Source organism: Galeopterus variegatus, unplaced genomic scaffold, assembly GCF_000696425.1.
Source record: "Galeopterus variegatus unplaced genomic scaffold, G_variegatus-3.0.2 Scaffold3163, whole genome shotgun sequence".
In the NCBI taxonomy this organism is placed as follows: Eukaryota; Metazoa; Chordata; class Mammalia; order Dermoptera; family Cynocephalidae; genus Galeopterus; species Galeopterus variegatus.
Genome location: NW_007729274.1, coordinates 24,053 through 46,767, shown reverse-complemented (window position 1 = coordinate 46,767; position 22,715 = coordinate 24,053). Strand labels below are relative to the sequence as shown.

Here is a 22,715-nt window from a genome sequence, read left to right as displayed (position 1 = left end):
CACTGAGGGTTGCGATCCGTTGCCAGACACGAAAAAAGACAAAAAAAAAAAAATACATAAGGCACCAAAGCAAGATAAGCAGTTTAAGAAGGATCAAATAGCAAACAAGAGCTCTGGAAAACCTTTCATTACATACCCAAATGCACCAAGGTGATTTACAAGTAATTATTTCTTAAAGTGTTTTTCTCATATAGGATGGCTTTTTAGGAACACCCAACAAATTCTACTCAAATATAAAGTATGATCTTCGTTTCCCAGGTTAAAGAATTTAAATATGTGGAGTTTCTGCTATGAGCCCTCAAACTCTGCAGGATGCAAGAAAAGAGACCCACCCTCAGGCCAACCTTAATCTTTGGATGAACCTCAGGAGAATCACTTCGTACCAAGAGTGCAATCTAACAGCAACAACCCACAAATGACTTTCTATTTTGAATTTCTTGCACTTACACATTCATGTCACTGAGGCCAATCTTGCCATTGAAGTGTTTTCCAACATCACAGCCAAACCACACAGCCTAGAAATAGAAGAAAGATAAAGAAAGTCAACATAAACCCAATCTTCTTATTACAACAAAGAAGTTAAAGAAGATGTTTTATCCCTAATGTGGAAGACAGAAAAACAGTACCAACCTCTCCATCTTTGATAGAAGCAGCAACCATCTTTTTCAAAAGGTCAATGGGCTGGTTGTTATATAGAGTTTTTCTCCCTCCAACCATATTGCTTAAGTAGTCCACTGTGTAAAGTTTGTTGTACTTGTGCTGGGGCCGAGGGTCATTCACTAAACAAATCTATTGAGATCAAGAACATGCCAATTAGAGCACAAAACCAGGAATGTTAAGTAAGACACACACCATTCCTCTAGGTTCATAAGTCTGCATCAAGCTCATCACCTCTGTCTAGAAGAATAAGCACTATAGCCACACTGTTAAATAACAAAGAAACAAAGGGTGGTAAAATACATGTGACAGAGGTCCCTGCATATTCTAATTAGAGGGACACATTTGGGAGCTGCATCTACCTAATTTTCCTACTGACAAAAACTTCCCCAAAACTAATTCTGAAAAATTACATGCACTGAATTAGGCAAGATGAAGAGCCCACCACTACAAGACAGGCTCAACACATGGCGATGCCATTTGCTTGGGAGAGGGTACAGAAGCCAAAGGAAGAAGGCTCTGGTCATCTTGCTTGACAGATGAGGAAGATCTGAAGGGAGGGGGACAAACTCAGATGGGAAACCGTTTACTTCAATGAGAGTCCCCAGAGGGCCCATGGCACAGAGGTGCTCTGAATCCATTATAAGAAACACCCACCATGCTTTCATTTTCTTTGTACCTAAGTATGATTCTGGGCACAAATCAGAGGAGCATGTGGGAATTAAACTGACTGCTGGCCTACAGTTAGAAAAGTCTCTGAAGAGGAACACTGGGGAAAGGTGATACATCTTAGCATGACCAACTTTACTGGGAGCATGAAATACTTCAGAGAAAGGGAAAATCTTGATAAGTGTCTAGTTTGATGACCATACATGTCAACCCAGGAATCTTATATCCTTCCCTGTAGTAAAGAGACAAGTATTTGAAAGTAAACAGTCGGCGGCTGCCAAAGCCAGTCTCTAACCTTATTTTCCATATTGAAGAGTGGCTTGACATGTTCCCTATAAAATTCCAAGGGTGTTATGGGGCCAATCTTCTGATAATTTTTATCTTTGTCTCGATACTCCCAGGTGAATGTCTCTGGTGGATTACCCAAACAGATGCACACCACTCGGAATATCTGGAAGAGAGAAGGAAGACAGATGAGCAATGGCTAGTGGTAGTGTTATTTTTTACCACTTCATTTTCCTCATGCTTGGGAAACAAAAGAAATTAATGGCCAGATTCAAGCCAGAAATTTCACAAGAAATCTAATACTGCTCCAATAATTGGAAAGCTGATGTTCAGGATTTGATATTAGTCAACTTGTGCATTCTCAAATAAACACTTTGAACAGTGCAATTCTGAAATGTTAATATTTAGTGCTTAGTACTTGTCTGGCAAATGAAACTTCCTTAGCCAAAAAACTGCCCACTATTGATACCCAACAAGATCTGGGTTGCTGTGCTGATTATTTCTCAAGAGATAAATAATGACATATTTTATAAATGGATTTCCTTCCCTTATTGTGATAGAAAAGTCATTAACTTTTAGTTGGAGCTTAGATGGCAATGCCTGTTAAAATTATTATTAGGAGTAACTTTTAGCAGTACAGCACCATGTTTTGGGTTGTGAGATAACAACACATTTTTTAATGATGTCACAACACTTTCAAGCTAACATCATTACAATCCAAGGATATATTTTATATTATTTTCATTTTATAGAAAGACAAAAATAGAAGTATAAAGAGATATACCTTGTACATGGTCAGAATACAGAAAGTACTTTCTCTTCTATATCAAATTTCCTTATGTTGTTAAAAAAACATAGCACTAGGATCTGCCTCTTCTTTCCCCACTCCACAGTCACTACCTTGATCCAGTCTCATCACTTATTACCTATGTTACTTGTACACACATTTGTATACTCTATTACATTAAAGAGAAATGGCTCTTATATTTATTAAGTGTGCTTATTTTGTGTTATCCCTTTTTCAGAAGAGATTGAGACTCAAAGAAATTTAGTAGCCTACTTAAGGTCACATAGCCAGTAAGTAGCAGACCATGATATGAACTGAGGTCACATGCTGTCGATAAAAAAAAAAATGTATGCTTCCTCGCTACAGGCTTTAAAAAGGGAACATTTACTGAATGTCTGCTGTGCTGTGCTATAATTTTTGACTATCATATCTCTTAGTACTCTCAACAAAGGTGGTAGATATTATTCCCATTTTACAGATAAGGAAATGAAAGTTCAGGGAAATAAATAGCTTGTCTGAAGCCACAAAGCCAGTAATTGGCAGAATTGAGATTTGAACTCAGGTCTGACTTCAACGCTGTTTCTGAAACACCATAAATTTAGCATTTACTGCAACTTTCTGGGTTTCATATAACTTGTTTCCTACAAAAGATTATAAACTTCTTACGGATAAGAACCAGATCATGGATATTTTGTGTCCCCTACAGCATCTAGCACAGTGCTGGGCACATGATCTGGATATACCAGCTGACCTGAACATTATTCCATTCTCCACATCACCACAGGATGAATAATTTCAGAAGGACCATTTTCTTCGAGTCACTTCCCTGCTGAAGATCCAATAATGTTTCCCTATTACCTCACAAAACAAATCCAAACTGCAAAACCTAATTTTTTTTTCTTACTTTTTTAACTTAGGTATAACATGCATTTTATGAGTGCATAAAATACACTTATCATAAATGTACAGCTCAATTCCGTTTTTTAAAATGTACATATACACCCATGTAACCACCATTCAGATCAACATGTGGAACATTTCCAGGGCTCCAGAGGTTCCCTGGCCCCTCTACAGTAAATAACCCACAAATTCAACAAGGCGATTGCTATAACTATTGATCAGTTCCGTCTGTTCTTTAACTTCATATATGGAATTGTAGAGATATTCTCTTTTGTGCCTGGCTTCCTTTGAGTCATATGACGTCTGTGAGATTCCCTCATGTTGCTTCGGGTATGAGCAATTTGTTTTTTATTGCTGTGATTCTACTATCTTAACAAAAGCAGGTTAACTTACAGAAGAGGTTACAGTTGCCTTTCATTTTGTTTTTTTTCAAGAGAGAACCTTCCTTTATTAGAATTTATGAGCCTGCATAGCTGGTCCTTAAATCTCCTCTCTTTTAATGTATCATTCTCAGGTTTGTTTCTAGCACAGAAAAGAAGAGGCAGGGCATCACATAAGCAACTGTAACTGAGTTACTCTAGCCTTGGATTAATGACTTGTTTGGGATTCACACAGACCAGAGAGTCATTCTGTATTTGCTCAGTATCAAGGTTACAAATGGCAACTTTAGGAAACTGTCATTATGAGGACACTGCTATTGGTAACTATGGTCAGGATAATGAATATGAAGATTTATAGTCAGAATGTATTTAGAGGGCCGGCCCGGTGGCGCACTGCTGCAGTGCGCCGCTTGGGAGCGCGGTGGCGCTCCCTCCGAGGGTTCGGATCCCACATACAGACCAGTTCCCGCTCACTGGCTGAGCGAGGAGCGGGCGCAGCACCGAGGGTTGCGATCCCGTTGCCGGTCCTGGTCCGGTATGGGCGCGACACTGAGGGTTGCGATCCGTTGCCGGACACGAAAAAAAAAAAAAAAAAAAAAAAAAAAGAATGTGTTTAGATTAGGAAGGTTTTATAGACTTAAATGATGTGTATTTTCAACTAGCAACTGTTGTCACACATGTATGTACACATATCAGTGGAACCATTTTGATCTATTCTCAGTATTCCAAAGATGGTAAATCCAGCTCAGCCAGGCCCTGACCAAAAAAAGGCAGGAGGTTAGGACCAGGTCCAATGAAGATTAATACAAATGAGTAAACTTCTATTTACTTTTTAACATACTTTAAAGATAAATACGAATGTTTTAAACTGCAACTTGAATATCTTATGGTGCATTGGACTCCTTATCTAAAATAAAAAGTGTTAAGTTACTTCTTTCTTCTCCCAAAAAAACATATTAGGGGAAACCTGCATTTCTGCTACCTAAATGAATTTTATGGTGAATCCTTTTGTAAGACAATACTTAAGCCGTGTTGCATATGTTTTATAAATCTGAATTTTATCAAAGATACACTTAAGGCATAAATGAGGATAAAGGTGACATCCCTTTTTCTTAAATTCCAGTTAAACTTCACATATGTTGCTTTGTTTTATACTATTTGTTTATCGTGACTATAAATTATCCAAAGTCATTCACATTTAAGTCAGTTTGCAACACTTTGTAAGGAATACTTGGCTCTGAGCCAAATAACAATAGTTAGTTAAATGAGCTCTTAATTTAAAAAAAAAAAAAAAGTTCTCCAAGGTATAATCTCTGGGGTCCTTGATACATATTTTCTTGATAAGAGACTCTGCTGTTCTGAAATAACATTCTCTGTTCCCGAAGGTACGAAACTGGCAGTGAGCTCTGGATATCCAAGTCTGCTCTCTGGTGGGCAACACAGGATTATCACCTCCTACTCACAAGATGTACTTGACATTCAGGACAAAAAATAGATAATGGTCATTGAACACATATTATAAAACCATATTCCTCAGAATATAATGACATATTAAAATCCACGATTAGCCCATTTAGGGAAATGAATTTAGTTAAAGTACATGACTTTAATTGAAATTGCCTACTCCCTATCCTAGTACATACTTCCTACTTTCCTCTCCTTTATTTTTCTCTATAGCACTTATCTTCTGGAATATTATACTTCTTATATATTTTGTCTTTCCCTGCTAGAAAGTACACTATATGAAGGTAAGGATTCTTCTCTGTTTTGCTCATTGATGAATCTCCAATGCCTAGGACAGTGCCAGGTACATGTGTTAAGGAGATATTTACTGAGTACATGACTTGTAATTGTGATTTCAGACCAAACTCAGTGTCAGAACCAACCTGACAAGAAGCTATTAGAACAGAGTCAAGGGGCGGACTTAGGGAATATGGGCTTTCCAAAATACTGGAAAGATGAAGTCAATGAGACATATGGCTCAGTGATACCTGGGAACTGATTCTGCTTTTCCCTAACTCTCCAACCCAATAATGATGTGGTCTTGCTGATTCTGAATTTGGATTAAAACAAACAAACACAAACAAAAAAACAGAAGAAGCCAATGTTTGTAATTCTCCTAAATACAGATTATTAGAAAAAAGCTCTCCTAAAACTGTATATAAGCCCCAAGTATAAAAGGGCAGTGTCAGTGCCCAAAATTGAGCTCAATTTTTTGATCCACTGAGTCCCTCCCCTTTCACCCTAAGGAGGGTCAAGGAAAGCTATACTGAGATATGCTGTATCTGCACCTGCCTCTTGGAGCCACTTACCTTCTGATTAAGATTTTACATTTTTGGCAAATTAAATTAGGAATTTTTTTTTTTTTTGTCTTTTTCCGTGTCCGGCAATGGATCACAACCCTCAGTGTCGCCCCCGTACCGGACCGGGACCGGCAACAGGATCGCAACCCTCGGTGTTGCTCCCACGCCTCGCTCAGCCAGTGAGCGGGAACCGGTCTGTACGTGGGATCCGAACCCTCGGCGGGAGTGCCGCCGCGCTTCCCAAGCGGTACACTATAGCAGTGCGCCACCGGGCCGGCCCTAAATTAGGAATTTAAACTAACCTTACTATGTAGATACGTATAGTCCCTTTCTACCAACCTATAACCCATGAGAAAAGCTGCAGCTGGTATCCTATTCCAGTTTAAATACATTTGGTAAGAAGGCAGAGTGTAAATTATAGAGTTCTGCTTCTCAAGTCTAATTCTATAAGGAGCCCCACTGTAATTAGTCTCTAAAAATATTTTCCCCTAGTAGAGAGATTTCTTTATTTTAAATGATTTGCTGAAATCTAACATGTTAAATAATGGAATCAGGAAAGGGAAAGGAAAAAAGGTCACAGAAAGCATGAAACATGGAACATGGGGAAAGAATGTGTAGATCCCAATTTAAAGACAAATGATATGGGAATGAGTCAATTCCCATACCCATGGTTAAATCCGGGAGATGGACATCAAGTGAGAAGGAGGAGGAAGGGGCCGGCCCGGCGGCGCACTGGAGAGTGCACCGCTTGGGAGTGCAGCGGCGCTCCTGCCGAGGGTTCGGATCCCATGTGGAGACCGGTTCCCGCTCACTGGCTGAGCACAGTGCGGGCGCAACACCAAGGGTTGCGATCCCGTTGCCAGTCCCCGGTACAGGCGCAACACCAAGGGTTGCGATCCCGTTACCGGTCAGTAAAAAAAGACAAAAAAAATAAAAATAAAAAAGGAAAAAAAAAGAAGAAGGAGGAAGGATACTACAGTTAAGAGTCACTCATGAATACTTAGAAGGGTGAGAACCTAAAGAGTTTAAAGACAGCTACAGGCAGACACAGAATGAAGAAAAGGTTAGAATAGGAAGGTAGTTCAAAGGTAACAACCAAGCTATTTGGAAGGGAGTAAAACTTGTAATGCTAAAAAGATTTCAGTGCTTGGAACCACTGCAGAAGTGACAGAATCTTAGAATCTTCATTTGTGTTTGCATTACTGGGTTGTTGAGAGAGTATACAGTAAATTCTAAAGTACGGTAAAAATATTAGTTACTTCTACTGTTATAAAAATGCAAAGTTTCAACGCCCTTAAGAAATCATTTGCCCCAACTCTTCAGATTTACTGGAGAAACTAGGCTCAAAAGTAAAATGTGATAACTATCTCTCAAATATACGTAATGAATTAACAATCAGAAATATCTAGTCCAGGGCCGGCCCGGTGGCGCACTCGGTAGAGTGCGGCACTTGGGAGCGCGGCGGTGCTCCCGCAGAGGGTTTGGATCCCATACAGATACCAGTCCGCTCACTGGTTGAGCGCGGTGCGGGTGCGACACCGAGGGTTGCGATCCCGTTGCCGGTCGTGGTACAGGCATGACGAGGGTTGCGATCCCATTACTGGCCACGAAAAAAAGACAAAAAGGAAAAAAAAAAAAGTAAAATGACCTATTGTTCATAGAGTAGAATGGCCACAAGGACACTAAAGTGGTCACAGAAAACAACTGAACTCTGAAGGAAGTTCAGTGCTATGGGTAATGAGCTAGTTACAGGAGGGAAGGAGTAAGGGACCGCGGTGACTGCGGATACACGCAGAGGAAGAGAGAAGGGAAGACAGCTCTCTACTGCTTTCTGGTGGGGAATGAAAGAAAGGCAAGGATCTTTTTAAAAAACAAAAACAAAACAAAACAAAACCCACCTAAGCCTGCAAAAGCAGACATAGTAGTAGATATTTTTGGAGGCATTAAATATATTTTCAGGCAGAAAAAGACATAAAAAGTTACCCTTAAAAGGTATGTTCCCTTCTGTGATTTTAAAGGGAATGAACCCATATAGATGATAACAAATAGTCAAATAATGGTCTTGAGACTATTTCTCAAGTCTAACTTTATAAGGAGCCTAACTGTAATTAGTCTCTAAAAATATTTCCCTTAGCAGAGAGATTCGTTTATTTTAAATGATTTGCTGAAGTCAAACATGTTAAGTAATGGAATCAGAAAAGGGAAAGGGAAAAGAAAAAAGGATGTAGAATGTCTAGGGTGGTGTTGGAATCAAAGAAAGTAGAAATATACTATCTGACCCCACTCCAGACCTAATGAATCAATTTATACTTTAAGAAGATCCATAGGTGATTTGTATGCACATTAAAGTTTGAAAACACTACTTTAGACCAAATTTATTCTTTCCCTCCTCTAAAACCTTGCTTCTTCAATTATTATTTCTCTCATTCATATCTGCTGTCCTTTTCTACACACTGGTTCCCTCATATTGCCCTAACTGCCAAAAAATATTCTCTCATATCTGCAAGCCTCTCCTTCAAGATACCATGACATCACCCCAATACTTCCCTTTTCCTTGTCCTCCACATCCAATTCATCTGCAAGTCCTGACAGCTTCACTTACAAAATATACCCTGACATGTTTTCACTTCTCTCCATCCTCACTTTCACCCACCTGGTCTAAAGCATTATCATCTCTCATCTAAGCAACCACAGTAACTTCCTTACTAGCCTTCCCGTTTCCTCTCCTGCTGTTTTACAATCCATTCTCAAAACACCCAAAGTGAACTTTTTTAAAACAAAAAGTAAACCACATCACTCCTCAGCTTAAAACACCCCAGTGGTTACCTCACTTAGAAATACAAACTCGTTACCATGGCTTAGAGGCCCTATATATGCTGGTTCCCATTTCCTCTACAAGATCTATTCCAATCACTCCCACCCTCACTTTCCAAGCTCAAGACACAATGCCTTCTTTTTGTTTCTCAAAAACACCAAGCTTTCTCCCATTTTAGAGCATTTGCTGTCTCCTCTGCCTGGTATGCTCTGTCCTCAGATCTTTGCATGACTGGATTCTTTTTGTTACTCATGTCTCAGCTCAGATGTGACCACAGAAAGGCCTTTCCTGACCACCCTATCAATCATCCTACTTTTTATTCTTCAGAGAACATATCGTTATCAGATAGTTTCTTATTTATTTACTTGAGTACTATCTGCCTCCCTCTAATGGTATGTAAAATCGATAAGAGCAGAGACCAATCTGTCTTGGTTATCACTGTACCCCCAACGCTTAGAATAATGTTTACTATTTAGTAAGTATTCATGCTTGTAAAATGAATGATTATCATTTTTTCTCCTTTTCTTCACTGCCAACCTTCTTGAAACTGCCTTCCTTTTCTTGCCATGATCTGACTCCTTTCCATCTAGCTTCTTCCCTTCTCCACTCCACTGACACTATTCTACAGACTCCTACTCAGGCAGTCCAGCAGCCTATTCTGTGTCTGCAGCACCTGACACTGATGACCAGCACCTATATCACAACATGGTTCTGGTACTCACTTCCTCCCACCTAAGAAATATAGATGTTTTCCAGAATTCTGTACTCGGACCTGTGTTCTACCTTTCTACTCTCCCAAAGGGATTTCAATTATTCCCAAGGCTTCGGCCATCTGTACTATCATTACTACCATTTCTCTATATCACTCTCTTTCCTGAGCTCCAGAACTGCTTCCATATGCCTGAAACCCATTATCAAATGGACAGCACCTTGGGACTGCACCTAAAGCCAATGTTTCTCATCTTCACAGTGGCCTCTGAAAAGAACTTCTCTCACTGACATATCTGTGTGAACTGCAGCAGCATTCTCCCAGTTCTGTTAAACTTACACTTAAGCCAGTTTAAGACTTAAAACCTAAAAGTTATGTTTAATGATGAATCTTTCTTTGTACCTTACAGATAAGTTGCCAAGTCCTACAGATTTTTCCTCTAAGATCTCTCACATTTCTCTCCTTCCTTCCATCTCTATCGTCACAATCCTAGTTCAGGCTTAATCAGTACCACCTGAACTGCTACAGCTTCATAATTGGTCATCCTACTTCCCCTTTCAGTTTCACCAATTTTAACTAAATTAATCTAAAGTACAGCTTCAGAATAGCCATTAAATTATGACAGAAGGAACATAGTATTTTTGTTTTGTTTTCAAAACAATTCTGATCCTCAATGGGCTAAGAAAGAGAAATGTCACTTGAGACATGATGAAGGCTATTAAAATAGTGATGGTTCACAAAGTTAAAAAATAAGGGCTTCATTATACTTGGGTTTTCATGAGATAATGATGTAAAATGTATTTAGGATTGTAAGCAAACATGAAACACAATTCATCTCCATTTCAACTGAGAATTTGTATTGTTTTGGAAATATAAAATTTTCACTTCCGAAGGCATGCAGTCAACTTCCACCTCCAGGATACTTAAAAGAGATTCTGAATTTAAATATCTAGTTAATATTACTTAAGGATTTTAACTGCTAAAGAAGGTCTTTAGTGTAAGTGCTTACTGGTTTTTCTGCTTGTTATACCTATTTAGTAAAAAGGGAAATGCAATATGGTCATATAATCTATTTCCTTCAAGAGCCTCAGGGAAAAGGTCCCTTTTTCAGTGTCAGGGATGTCTTCCAAAGCTGTCAAAAGAATAATTCCCTTCTCTATTTCAGAATTCAAAAGTGAAGACAATGCTAGAAAATGTTATTTCTCAGTAGATCTTACCAGAATCTTCACCAGATTTTAACCAGAAGCTTTTAAAAGTCTAGGTGTCATAACTTAGATGCCAAAACAAAACTGGCCAGGAAAACAATAAAATAGCAATGAGATGGAACTAGCCCTACAAATATTAAAATATTATAAAAAGCCTCAGTAATTAAAATACAGTTACTGGCACATGAATAAACAGACTGTTAGGGCAGAATCGAAAGTCCAGAGGCTTTAGAAATAATAAAGACAGCCCCTCAAATAAAGAAGTAGGGAGAGGATAGACTATTCAGAAAAGATGTGAGTCAATTAGCCATCAGAAAAAAAAAGTTATATCCATACCGCAATATCCAGGATAAAATCTCAATGGATCAGAACTTATCCTGATCCATTTAGAATTTCAAAAATAAAAACCCTGTAAGTATTAGAACAAAATGGAAGAATTCTTTTACAATCAGAGCGAGAAAAGCCTTTTTAATTAAAAACTATAAAAGATTCCAAATTTGACTACAAAAAAGTTTAAAATTCTGCATATCAAAAAAAAGCATATCACAGATAACTGGGAAAAAATTTGCAACTCATATCACAAAGGGCTAATTTCTGTAATATATAAGGAATACCCAGAAATTGATAATAGACTAAAAAGAAAAATGAGTAAAAGATATGAACAGACAGTTCATAGAAATGATGCTCAACCTCACTCATAATAAGAAAAATATTAATGGAAACTACAGTGAGATAGCATTGTTTATCTATCAGATTGGCAAAAATCCAATTGCTTGATAAATACACTCACTTGATAAACCGAAGGGAAACAGGTTCTATCACACACTGCTGATGAAAATGTAAACTAGTATAATCCCTAGGGTAGTGTCATTACATATCAAAATTACAAACGCATATTCTTTCTGACTCAAAAATTCTACTTCTAGAAATGTAAACTACAGGTATGTATGTCCACGTACAAAATGATGTATGTACAAGATTATTCATTACAGTATTTTTTTAGTAGAAAAAATTTTGAAAACAACCCCATAAACATGTACATTTAAAAAAATGTTTAAGGGCCGGCCCGGTGGCGCACTGCTACAGTGTGCCGCTTGGGAGTGCGGCAGCGCTCCCGCTGAGGGTTCGGATCCCACATACAGACCAGCCGCGCACTGGCTGAGCAAGGTGCGGGCGCAACACCGAGGGTTGCGATCCCATTGCCGGTCCCGGTCCGGTGCGGGCGCGACACTGAGGGTTGCGATCCGTTGCCAGTCACGAAAAAAGACAAAAAGGAAAAATAAATAAATAAATAAATAAATGTTTAAAAAACAAACAGAATGTCCATTAATAAACCAGTTAAATTAATTACGGTACAACCAGACAATGGAATACTATGAAAAATTTTTTTTTTTTTTTGTCTTTTTGTCTTTTTTCCGTGTCCGGCAACGGATCGCAACCCTCAGTGTTGCCGTCGTACCGGACCGGGGACCGGCAAAGGGATCGCAAGCCTCGGTGCTGCCCCCGCGCCTCGCTCAGCCAGTGAGCGGGAGCCGGTCCATATGTGGGATCCGAACCCTCGGACGGGAGCGCCGCCGCGCTTCCCAAGCGGCGCACTATCCAGTGCGCCACCGGGCCAGCCCTGAAAATTTTTTTTTAATTCAAAAACTCTTTTTAAAAATTTTAATTGACAGAAACTCTTCTTGTATCAATATGGACAGATTTCTAAAACATATTAACTAACAAGCATGGTACAGAACAATATTCTAACATCTGTGCAAAAAAAGGAAGGGCAAAATACTTGTAGGGCTGGCCCGGTGGCGCACTGGATAGTGCGCCACTTGGGAAGCGCGGCGGCGCTCCCGCCCGAGGGTTCGGATCCCACATACAGACCGGTTCCCGCTCACTGGCTGAGCGAGGCGCGGGAGCAACACCGAGGGTTGCGATCCCGTTGCCGGTCCCTGGTCCGGTACGGGGGCAACACTGAGGGTTGTGATCCGTTGCCGGACACGGAAAAAGACAAAAAGACAAAAAATAAATAAAATAATACTTGTATTGAATTATAAAAAAAAAATCTCTGGAAGTATAACTAACAACTAATACTAATAACAGAAACTAATAAAACTAATTTGGGGGTGAGGTGGGAACTGGAAGGAAAGAGAACAGGGTGGGAAGAAGATTTTTCACTGTATACCTTTTTATATTATTGATGTTAAAAAATTTATTTTAAATCAATGAAGACTTTAAAATAAAAAATAATACAGATAATTAGATTTTATTCCCAGGGAAACTGATTTTGTAGGTCTGGGGCAAGCCTAGACCTATATTATTGTCTTTAAGAGCTGAGAGCTACTGCTACAGAATTTCCTAGGCCAATCATACTGGATTCCTGTCCTTTTTCACAGCACTGACAAATACAAGGGTACTTCAAATTGTAGAAAAATTGAATTAAAAAAACACAAATCTTTCCATGAACTTTTTGAAATATTTTCATATTGTTTTTGGTCTTTGTTTTATGTTCTGTTTTTAACAGACAAGGTTTTTGTAGAGAATACATTCTAAGAAGAATGGACACACTGAGAAAACACTGCAATAGAGGTGAGAACACATTTCCAAAATAGATTTGCCAAGCAACCTACACTTCACTTCTCTCAGAAAGAATTTCTTTAGCATAAACACATTTCATTGAAAGCTATCTGAGCTTCATAGCTGTTCATTTAAGTCATCATTTTTATTTGCCTACAAGGATAGGCAAATTATAGGTACTAATTTGTGGCTTTAAAACCACAGCCAGACTCTTCATTACCAAAGAGTCAGGTTCAATAAAGAGAAGTCATTTGGGGGATTATAAAAATTTAAAAACCTACCACACAGATTTCTGCAGTAAACAGTTTAGGTAGAATTAATAAGTAAATGATCCTATAAAACATCCATACTCATGGTAAAGTGATATTTCGCCAAGATAGAGACAGGAGAAAAAAACTATGTGAAATATATCTGCCCTGATTCTTATCAGACATTTTCCACCTCTATCAATGGTCAGGACATGGATCTTAGATACACCATTAATCCAAAGATCATTAAAGCAAACATCAAAGGCCGAAAAGATGCTTATACCAGAAGTATTATCTAGGCCTTTTACCATGCCTTTTTAGAACCTTCACCCCTACAATATACACCACCATGTTAATCTAATCCATAAATGAAGGCAAATTATGTAGGAGGTATGGTCTCTGCAAAAGAGATCATTCCAAGCAGGAAGGGAAGAGAGCTAACATTTACTGAACTCCTGCTATAAGCCAGGCACTGTGCCTTGTGTGCTTAGATTTAATTTCTTATTTGAACCCCCCAAAATATGAGGAAAATATTTTAAATTCCAAACTGAATCTCAGAGAGGTTAAGTAACTTGCCCAAGATCACAGGCTGTTTAGTAATACAGCCAGAATTTAAACCCATGTACGTCTGACTCCAAAGCCTGTTTTTTTCCTACTTCACTAAGATACCTCACTTCCACAGAAACATTTAAGAAGCAGAGAAAGAGGTAAATATGAGATAATTTAATGCACTTGGTAAATGAAACCTCTACATTCATCCACTCAAATATTTAAGAAACAGCTACTGAGTCAAGCACCGGGCTAGACATGTTACAAATGAACAGAGACTTGAGAGTTTAAGGAACGTGTCCCAGGTCATGTGGCTGTTAATGAGTAGGACTCAGTAGGTAAAGACTAGGACTGAGACAGTCTGACTCCAGAGACCATACTCTCAACTACTCCACTATACTGCCTCTCTAAAACTTAAAGGAAAACGTGAGTTAAGAATCAATGTTTTCCATTGCAGTAAAATAAAAGTAGGCCATTTTAACTTCAGTCTTGAAAAGAGGCCTACTAATGGGCCCACTGGCTGAAACAGAGGAATGTTTGTTTTTTTCTCAAAGCAATTTCACAGTTTCATGAATACTCATTCTGGATATGGATAGTACAAGTAACAAAAATTCTTAAGTGCCTTGATAATAAATAAATTACCACCTTATATTTCTTTAGTGCTTTTTAAGTTTTCTGAAACGTTTTTGCATACATTATTTTAACTGATATAACCATCAATAGCTCCCCATTTTTATTCCAACAGTATAAAGCCAAAAGTTTTGGCATCTACCCAAGATTCTTTTTTTTTTTTTTTTTTTTTGGTCTTTTTTTTTTTTTTGTCTTTCAGCTTTTTTTCCGTGTCCGGCAACGGATCGCAACCCTCAGTGTTACGGATCGCAACCCTCAGTGTTGCCCCCGTACCGGGCCGGAGACCGGCAACGGGATTGCAAACCTCGGTGTTGCTCCCGCGCCTCGCTCAGCCAGTGAGCGGGAGCCGGTCTGTATGTGGGATCCGAACCCTCGGACGGGAGCGCCAGCCGCGCTTCCCAAGCGGCGCACTATCCAGTGCGCCACCGGACCGGCCCTACCCAAGATTCTTTATATCTCTGCCTTTCTAGCTTAATTTGCTACCAATCACACTAACAAAAGTATGTTTCAGCTACACTATTCTCTGGAGGTTCTACCTTTGTTCACGCCACTGTAAATACAATTCTCTTTGCCTGGAATGATCTTCCCTGTTATCCACCTGATAAATTCTTACTGCTCTTTCCAGAGCTGGTTCATATATCTTCACCATGTAACCTTCAGCTCACTGAATTAGTCCCTCCCTTCTCTATGATCACCAAATCCTTTTCTACACATCTAGCATAAAATTTATTATAATTATCCATGTGTTTTCTTTTTCCCAAGAGAATGAACTTCTTGAGAGCACTATGTCTTTCTCATTTTTGTTTCCCCAGTGCCAAACTCATAGAAGGTATTCAATATTTATGAAAGGAATACAAGAATGAATCATAATACTAAATTAGGAATTAGAAAACCTAAGTACACAAGTCCTATACTAAAATGCAAAGTAAGTTTAAAGCTCCATTTTTTTCAGCTGTAAAATAAGTAATTTTCTATTCAATTAAACATTCATTGCAGTGACTACATTCCTAATCAGTTTAACAGGTGGAAATATTCTGAGAGTTCTTTAGAAGGACCACAAAAAGTCCAAATACTTGTTATTACCTCCTCCATCATGACATCCTGCGTGGCTGAGATTTCTCCTTTGGTTGCTCCACTGTGTACCAGGTTCCGCAGTCGTATACAGAATTCTCTCATCTGTGACAGAAATTTATTCAGCACTCCAACAGTTACCCAAATTCAATCATAAATGAGACTAACAGACCAGTGCTAGTTCTATTTTGAAGTATAACTCAGCCAAGACCCAGGGCAAAGTTCATAAAAGCAAATATGTTTTTCCCCAACCCATCCACTTAAACATATAGTTAAAAATACTTTCCATAAGGAGAAAAGCCATGGATTATTCCCAAAGAATACTAGATGGAACTGCTCCTGTTCTGTAACTGATAGCATCCTCTGGGACATTATGTACTTGGGCATGTAGAAGACATCTGATTCCATAATGCCTATCACCCTTAGAAAAAGCAGGAGACAAGATGATTATGCCACTAAGTAACTCTAACAGATTTTTATTTAGAATTTTAATAGCTGTCCATTTCTCCTTCTCTGCCAAACCACTACGACATGGTTATGCCAACCCCCAATATAATTTTCATTTTTGTTGCTTTCAGTTTTGAGAGATGCCCAAGATAAAGGTGAGTCTGAAATTTAATGATAGTGCTAAAGAGGATCTTGTTCCCACTCAAAATGGAATCCAGTGCTGTACTATTAATGATCTTTTAGCCTTTGGATCCCCAGTTTCCTGGGTGGAAAACAATGTACTTCCAATATTTAGAAAACACATCTATAGTTTATTTTAAAATGTAATCTTTCTCCGAGTGGTGACAAATGCAAGATTCTGGCAACTCCCAGTTCTTAAAAAGATATCTGGCTAGCAGAGCAGCATCCCTATAGGACTTACAATCCTCCTTGGGAAAGTGGGTTATGTAGAGAAGAGAGCATAATTCATTAAGATGACTGAAGTAATAAAAAGGAGTTCAGTAACTATATCAAATTTTCCGTAGGTGGATAAACCACATTGATGTGGTCTGGGGAAGTCTCAGAACACAGCATACACTTTAAGGAAATCTTGTAAATAGTTCTTTGTGGTTTTACTAGTACTTAAAGCTGTCACAGCCTACCTCCACTAGAACCAAGTGAGAGCAACAGCACCTAGCATGCTTGTGGCCCATATTAGTTGGGCAGGCATGGGAATTTCTTTCATGAGTACCCATCAGAAAACATTAAAATCAACAGAAATAAAAGTGGAAGTTTTTTAAAAGAAAAAAAAAAAAAACCCAGGGCCGCCCCGGTGGCGCACTGGAGAGTGCGCCGCTTGGAAACTCCCGCCAAGGGTTCAGATCCCATGTGGAGACCGGTTCCCGCTCACTGGCTGAGCGTGGTGTGGGCGCAACACCGAGGGTTGCGATCCCGTTGCCGATCAGTAAAAAAAAAAAGACAAAAAGGAAAAAACAAAAAAGAAAAAGAAAAAAGAAACCCTAACTCAATTATTTTAAAAGTCAATATATATCTACATTACTTTTGACAGACATTGAAATCAGTAGCTATCTCGTACATAAACTGCACAGTGAAATGCCCAAGAACCCCTATGCTATACCTTATGATTCAGAATATCATTCATCCTTCTGGTTGCCTCTGTTGTATAAGATTCAGGGAAACATTTCTTAGGGACAAGACCATATTTTTCTAGAAGAAAACAAATTTCAGTGTATAAGTAATTTTAGGTAAACGTACATTCCACTATCAGAAACCCTGGCAAAATATAGCTACTGCTTTAAAAGACAGGCCATATTTTACTTGTTTTATTCAGAAAATCTTACACTCCATACTATTAAACAGGCTTTTGATGTGCATATTTATCTACCTTAGAATTAATTCTATTCTTTTTATCTATCATACTTTGTAAAATACTCAACACTATGAGGTTTTCCCAAAAGATAATGTTTTGAATGAGGACATTTTCAAACAGTTGCAGTTTGAATGTGTTTCTTGATTATATCAATGGACAAGAGATAAGCTTTTTTAAGGAAAGTGAATTCTACTTAATACTACTTTTTCTTCTCCAACCTACCCTTCATAGTAACTATCTCCTTACCCCTCATTTTAAAAAGGCACTTCATAGGTGACAATGTGAAATAAAGGTTCTTAGAGCTAACTGTATACTCTTCTTGGAGACCAATTCTACTCTGTACATAACCACCAAAGAAATGGCCTATGTCTAACTATAAAGCCTTGCTCAGTCATGATGAGTTTCGGTTCCACTAGAGAAAGGCTCTTACCAACAATATTGACAAGCATATCCCATTGCCCACCATCGTTTACAGGGTTCGTAAGCAAAAACTGCACCAGCCTCCCATCCTCAGGCTCCTTTTTCTGGGCTGTGTCCACAAAAGCATTCAAGAAGAAATAACAGCGCTCAACCTAGAGTAAGGGAAGTAAAATAAAATTAGAGAAAAAGAGAGCCAATAACTTCATTGGCATGATTAACAAAATGGGAGTCTGAGAACTACCATGGACCCAACATAATAGGTATTTTAAAAATAAAGTTGGTGATTAAATATCAGTATCTTGCTTCACAAGAATATTTGAAGTTTCTCCTTATACCTGTGAATACATCCCAATATACCGTGCATATATGTACAGTGTACCCATTCCAGTATTGAAACAAAACCTGATATTTATTTCTTCAATCAATAAACATCTAATGGACAGTTTGGAATATACACTGTATAGATTAAAAAATGGAATAAAATTATTTACTGTTTTTCAGACAAGTACTACTCAGAGAAAGGGAATTTAGTCTTAGAAAGACCAAACAGCCTAAATGAAGATGCTAAAAAGATAAATTATTGAAAATAAAATGAAAATTTTAAAATAAATAAAGAAAGAAGCAAACAGCAAGGTTAAGTCAGTAGATATATCATTTCATTGGAAAAAGTAGCCACCTACCAACCAAAAACAGTTCTGCCTTTGAAAAGAGTCAACTTTTGATATTTGGAAATCAGAATAAACGTTTTCCCACCTATAATATAAGGGCAGACTATAACTGGAAAAGCAAGAAATATAGAGGCAGTCCCTACCAAGTTTGATAACAAAACAAAAAGAACTTGCAAGAACAGTCCATACCTTGTCCCAGAAAAATAGGTAAGACTGACTAAACTCAAATTCTTCAATATTTAATTTTCTCATGAACGGAAGTCTCATAACATTCAGACAAGAAAAGATCCAGCATCGCCCTGAAACAAGAAAGCAAGTCAACAAACTCTGATGAGTGTTCACAAAGATTACATTACTCCAACTGTATTTCCCAACAGTGAACCCATGACAAGATCTGGACAATTCAAGACTAAATCAGAAAGATTAAAAACAAAACAAAACAAAACAAAAGAGGTAGCAATTACTATTTGCAATATGTATGCAAAGGTTTAATATCTTTAACATATTAAAAAATCTCTTTATATATCACATAAAGAATCAATTACATATCTTCTAAGGAAATCATATTAGAAAAAGAAACACCACTAGAAAAACTTGATCAGAGATCATAAATCATTCAGTGGCCAAAAAAAGATACAAATGGCAAAGAACCATTTTTTAAAGTTCATCGTAAGATACCTGTTTAGTGGGGAAACATCTTTTTTTTATTGATAATGCCCAATATTGGCAAGGACTTGGGGAAATAAACATTTTTACCGTTCTGGATAGGGATCCAAAACACCTGTGGGCAACTTGGCAATACCTAGCAAGAGCTTTAAAAAGTCCCTACACTTTAATCTGGAATATACAGTACCAGGGTACTTCAAAAAATTCGTGGAAAAATGGAATTGAAAGATAATATGATTCTTTCCATAAACTACTTGAAGTACCTTTGCATATGCTTCAGTATAAGGTGACCTTAAGTCAATTCCCCATTCTCTCAGTGAGTCAAAAAACAACAAAAAAAAGGAGGTTATTTGGCTAACATAAACACTTAAAGACATAGATGAAATAGCAAATTGTCTACCTATAATATTTCACTTAGTAATTTAAATACGTAAATTAATTTAGTAATTTAAATATTTAAACACGATTTAAAATCATGTTAACATAACAAATTTATTTTGAAGCACTGTTTTTCCCACTTTTATATTTCATTTTCACACTGATTCATACTCTTCACGTGTATCTTGCCATCAGTGCCTTTGCCATCATTATATCCACGCTTTCAATAAAAACACATTGTCTTCCATCTAGTATGTTTGAGTCACAGCAATGTTTTGAATCCATGCATGATGCTGTTGCTGAAAATCTATGTCAAACATCAACTGTACAATCACATTCTTCATTTGTCCTGTAAGTGTATAATCACAAACTCCACAGTGCCACTACTTCTTGTACTGATTTAAGTGATTTTTAAAAGGCCTATTTACAATGATATTCAACATTTCCCTATGAGGTCATGTCCTGGGAATATACTGTGTTCAAATTTTAGCCTTTAAAAAAACCTAATTTGATTAAATGATCTCTGTTAGCATCCAAAACTAGCACGGCTTAAGGTTATTTCAGAGTAATATCTTTACCAAATTGTACTCTACTTCAAAATAAATTAACTGAGAATGTCCATTATGAGTCTTTGTAAGGCCTTGAATATAGGGTAACTCTATTTTATGAAGGAAAATTCAGAGGGGAAAACCTTGACTTATATTTGGTTATAATTTTTTTTACTGATATGAAAATAACAATGTACGGTATCAATCCACACACACACACACGCACACGAGACCTGATGTATATAGAGAAAAAATATTCACTTGTTGGTACTTTGCAAATATTCTACACTGAACGAAAATAATTATGTAACAAGAAAAAAAATGTAAAATAACTAGTGTTTTCTGAAAGTCACTAATGCCTTAGTATAGCTTCATCTTTATCTTAGGCTTATCTGTATGCCACCTCTCCCCTGTACACTATATTTTTCTTTTTTTTTTTTTTTTTGTCCTTTTTGAGACCGGCCGCACCGTGCTCAGCCAGTGAGCGCACCGGTCATCCCTATACAGGATCCGAACCCGCGGCGGGAGCAGCGCTCCCAGCCCCGCACTCTCCCAAGTGCACCACGGGCTCGGCCCTGTACACTATATTTTTCTAATAGAAGGAATCTGGATGAACTGTTAATGTGAAAACTGCGTGAATATAAACTACATAGCTCATGTGCTATTCGTATCTTTTGTAAATAAAAGTGACACTACAGAATGTGTAAGACCTGACCTTTTTCAGATTAACATTTCAAAGCTTTTCCCTAAGAGGTCACTGCAATCCAAACTATGCAGGGCCACTGTGACATTACTAACTGCATCTTTTGTAGCCTGACAGCCCACACTACCCCAAGCACTTTCTTCTACAGCAAAACACGAATTAATGTAAGTTCATGATTTTTTTCCTTAAAATTTAAAAATCAACTTTACTAAGGTATCATCTATACACAATTAAGTATATCCGTGTTAAACATACATTTTGTGAGTTTGGCTCTACACAAGGACTGATGTGCGTTCTGTACACGTAGATAGACTGGGAGTAGTTTTCAAATGGATAAAGACTAAAAAATCCTTTTAGAACAATTCTGTTGTGGAATGTCCTCCTTTTTTAGATTTCCGGATAACCACTCTTTCACTGTAGCTGTTTTTCTGACAGTGGTGGTAGATAGCAAAGAGCAAAACAAGACTTCTTGACCAGTAAGGTACAAGAACTGAATTTTTTTTCTGTATTACAAACTGGTCTCTTTGTGGGAACTGAGACCATTAGCACATTAGCTCAAGTTGTAACCAAGAAGTATACTTAAAAATAACATTTGATGACGTTTTGATGTTATTACGTTGTATCTTTTCTCTTTCATACATTATACAAATGGCTTTCAGGGCAATTGTGGGGAATCCTCCATGGCATGAACATTTTTGCGTGGTCTGTTTTTGTGACCAAGAACATATACCTGCAAGACACAGTCCACAATCACATGCTAGGACAGAATATAGTATATTAAACTCAAACATGGACTTGTCAATTTAGTGCTCAAAGCCCACGTGCTAACAAGCCACAGAGCACCAAAACAAGCCACGCAGGTGACATTCTTAAACCAGTCTTTACCCCTGTCTGTTCTCAAAGAACTTACAAGTTCTTTCAGTGCAAACAAATCTCTGTTCCTCTAAAGCTGTTCTTAAATAAGACATCAAAATGGGACGCTGTCAGGAAGGTGAAGCCAAGTAGGCAAGAAGTTTAAGACCTCACCTGAGCTCTTCTGGTTGGTGACCGGCTTGCCTTCCAGAGGCACAGCGTGCTGGAACACGTGCTGAGCACCCTGGACCGTGGCCCTCTTCAGACAGATGTCCAGCAGGTCGTGGGTGGTCCCGACATTCTGGGCAAGTACGAACTGAGGGTCAGAATTCAGCTTCTGAATCAGAGCAGCTACCTTTTCCGGGTCCAGACCTGTGGGGAGACCAAACGGGATTATAACACCAAAAAGATGCTGGAGAGGGCTGAGCCGGGCTCCCACATCCCGGCTCCAACTTCGTAAGCGCGTCCTGCAGTGACCGCTGCAACGGGGACGGCTGTGACCAGCATCCTCCTCCAGGCCGCTCTATCCCCGCCATCGTCCCCGCTCCCTGCCCCCGGCCTTCCCCGCCACCGAGCCCCCGGAGAGTACCCGGCAGGGCCCCGGCGGGGCACGGCGGCGCCTCACCCGCGTTGCTCATGGCGACCACGCTGCCCGGCGGGGTAACGGTAGTTTTCGGGGTCCTCAGACGAGCGCCGGGGTGGCGCTGAGGCTCGCTGCCCAGGTGGCCCCACCGGCCTCTAGCTCCCGGAGCGCCGGAAAAAGGAAACCGGGTCGGTGGCGACGAGAAGGCTGAGGCCGAGAGAAACGGGGTCCGCGGAGGGACAAAACTCCCCCCTCGCGTTGCTGAGTCAGCGCCGTCGGGGCGGGCCCCGCCCGGGGGAGGGCCGACG

At 38.9% G+C, this 22,715-nt stretch overlaps 1 protein-coding gene across 2 annotated transcripts in view; it reads right to left on the bottom strand.

The window, feature by feature from the left end:
- Positions 1 to 22,709, bottom strand: part of BLMH (bleomycin hydrolase) — a 43,145-nt gene extending 20,436 nt beyond the window's left edge. Inside the window, exons 1-9 of one of the 2 annotated variants that reach the window (XM_008584164.1) lie at positions 22,450 to 22,709; positions 21,999 to 22,196; positions 18,867 to 18,976; positions 18,020 to 18,161; positions 17,338 to 17,426; positions 15,786 to 15,878; positions 1,622 to 1,777; positions 631 to 789; positions 448 to 515 (exon numbers count right to left, since the gene is read on the bottom strand). In XM_008584164.1, the coding sequence (XP_008582386.1) occupies positions 448 to 515; positions 631 to 789; positions 1,622 to 1,777; positions 15,786 to 15,878; positions 17,338 to 17,426; positions 18,020 to 18,161; positions 18,867 to 18,976; positions 21,999 to 22,196; positions 22,450 to 22,462 (1,028 nt within the window). In that variant the 5' untranslated portion in view covers positions 22,463 to 22,709. Of the gene's footprint in view, positions 1 to 447; positions 516 to 630; positions 790 to 1,621; positions 1,778 to 15,785; positions 15,879 to 17,337; positions 17,427 to 18,019; positions 18,162 to 18,866; positions 18,977 to 21,998; positions 22,197 to 22,413 lie in introns of both variants that reach the window. The other variant, XM_008584163.1, reaches the window with a different exon arrangement.
- Positions 22,710 to 22,715: the final 6 nt, after the last annotated feature.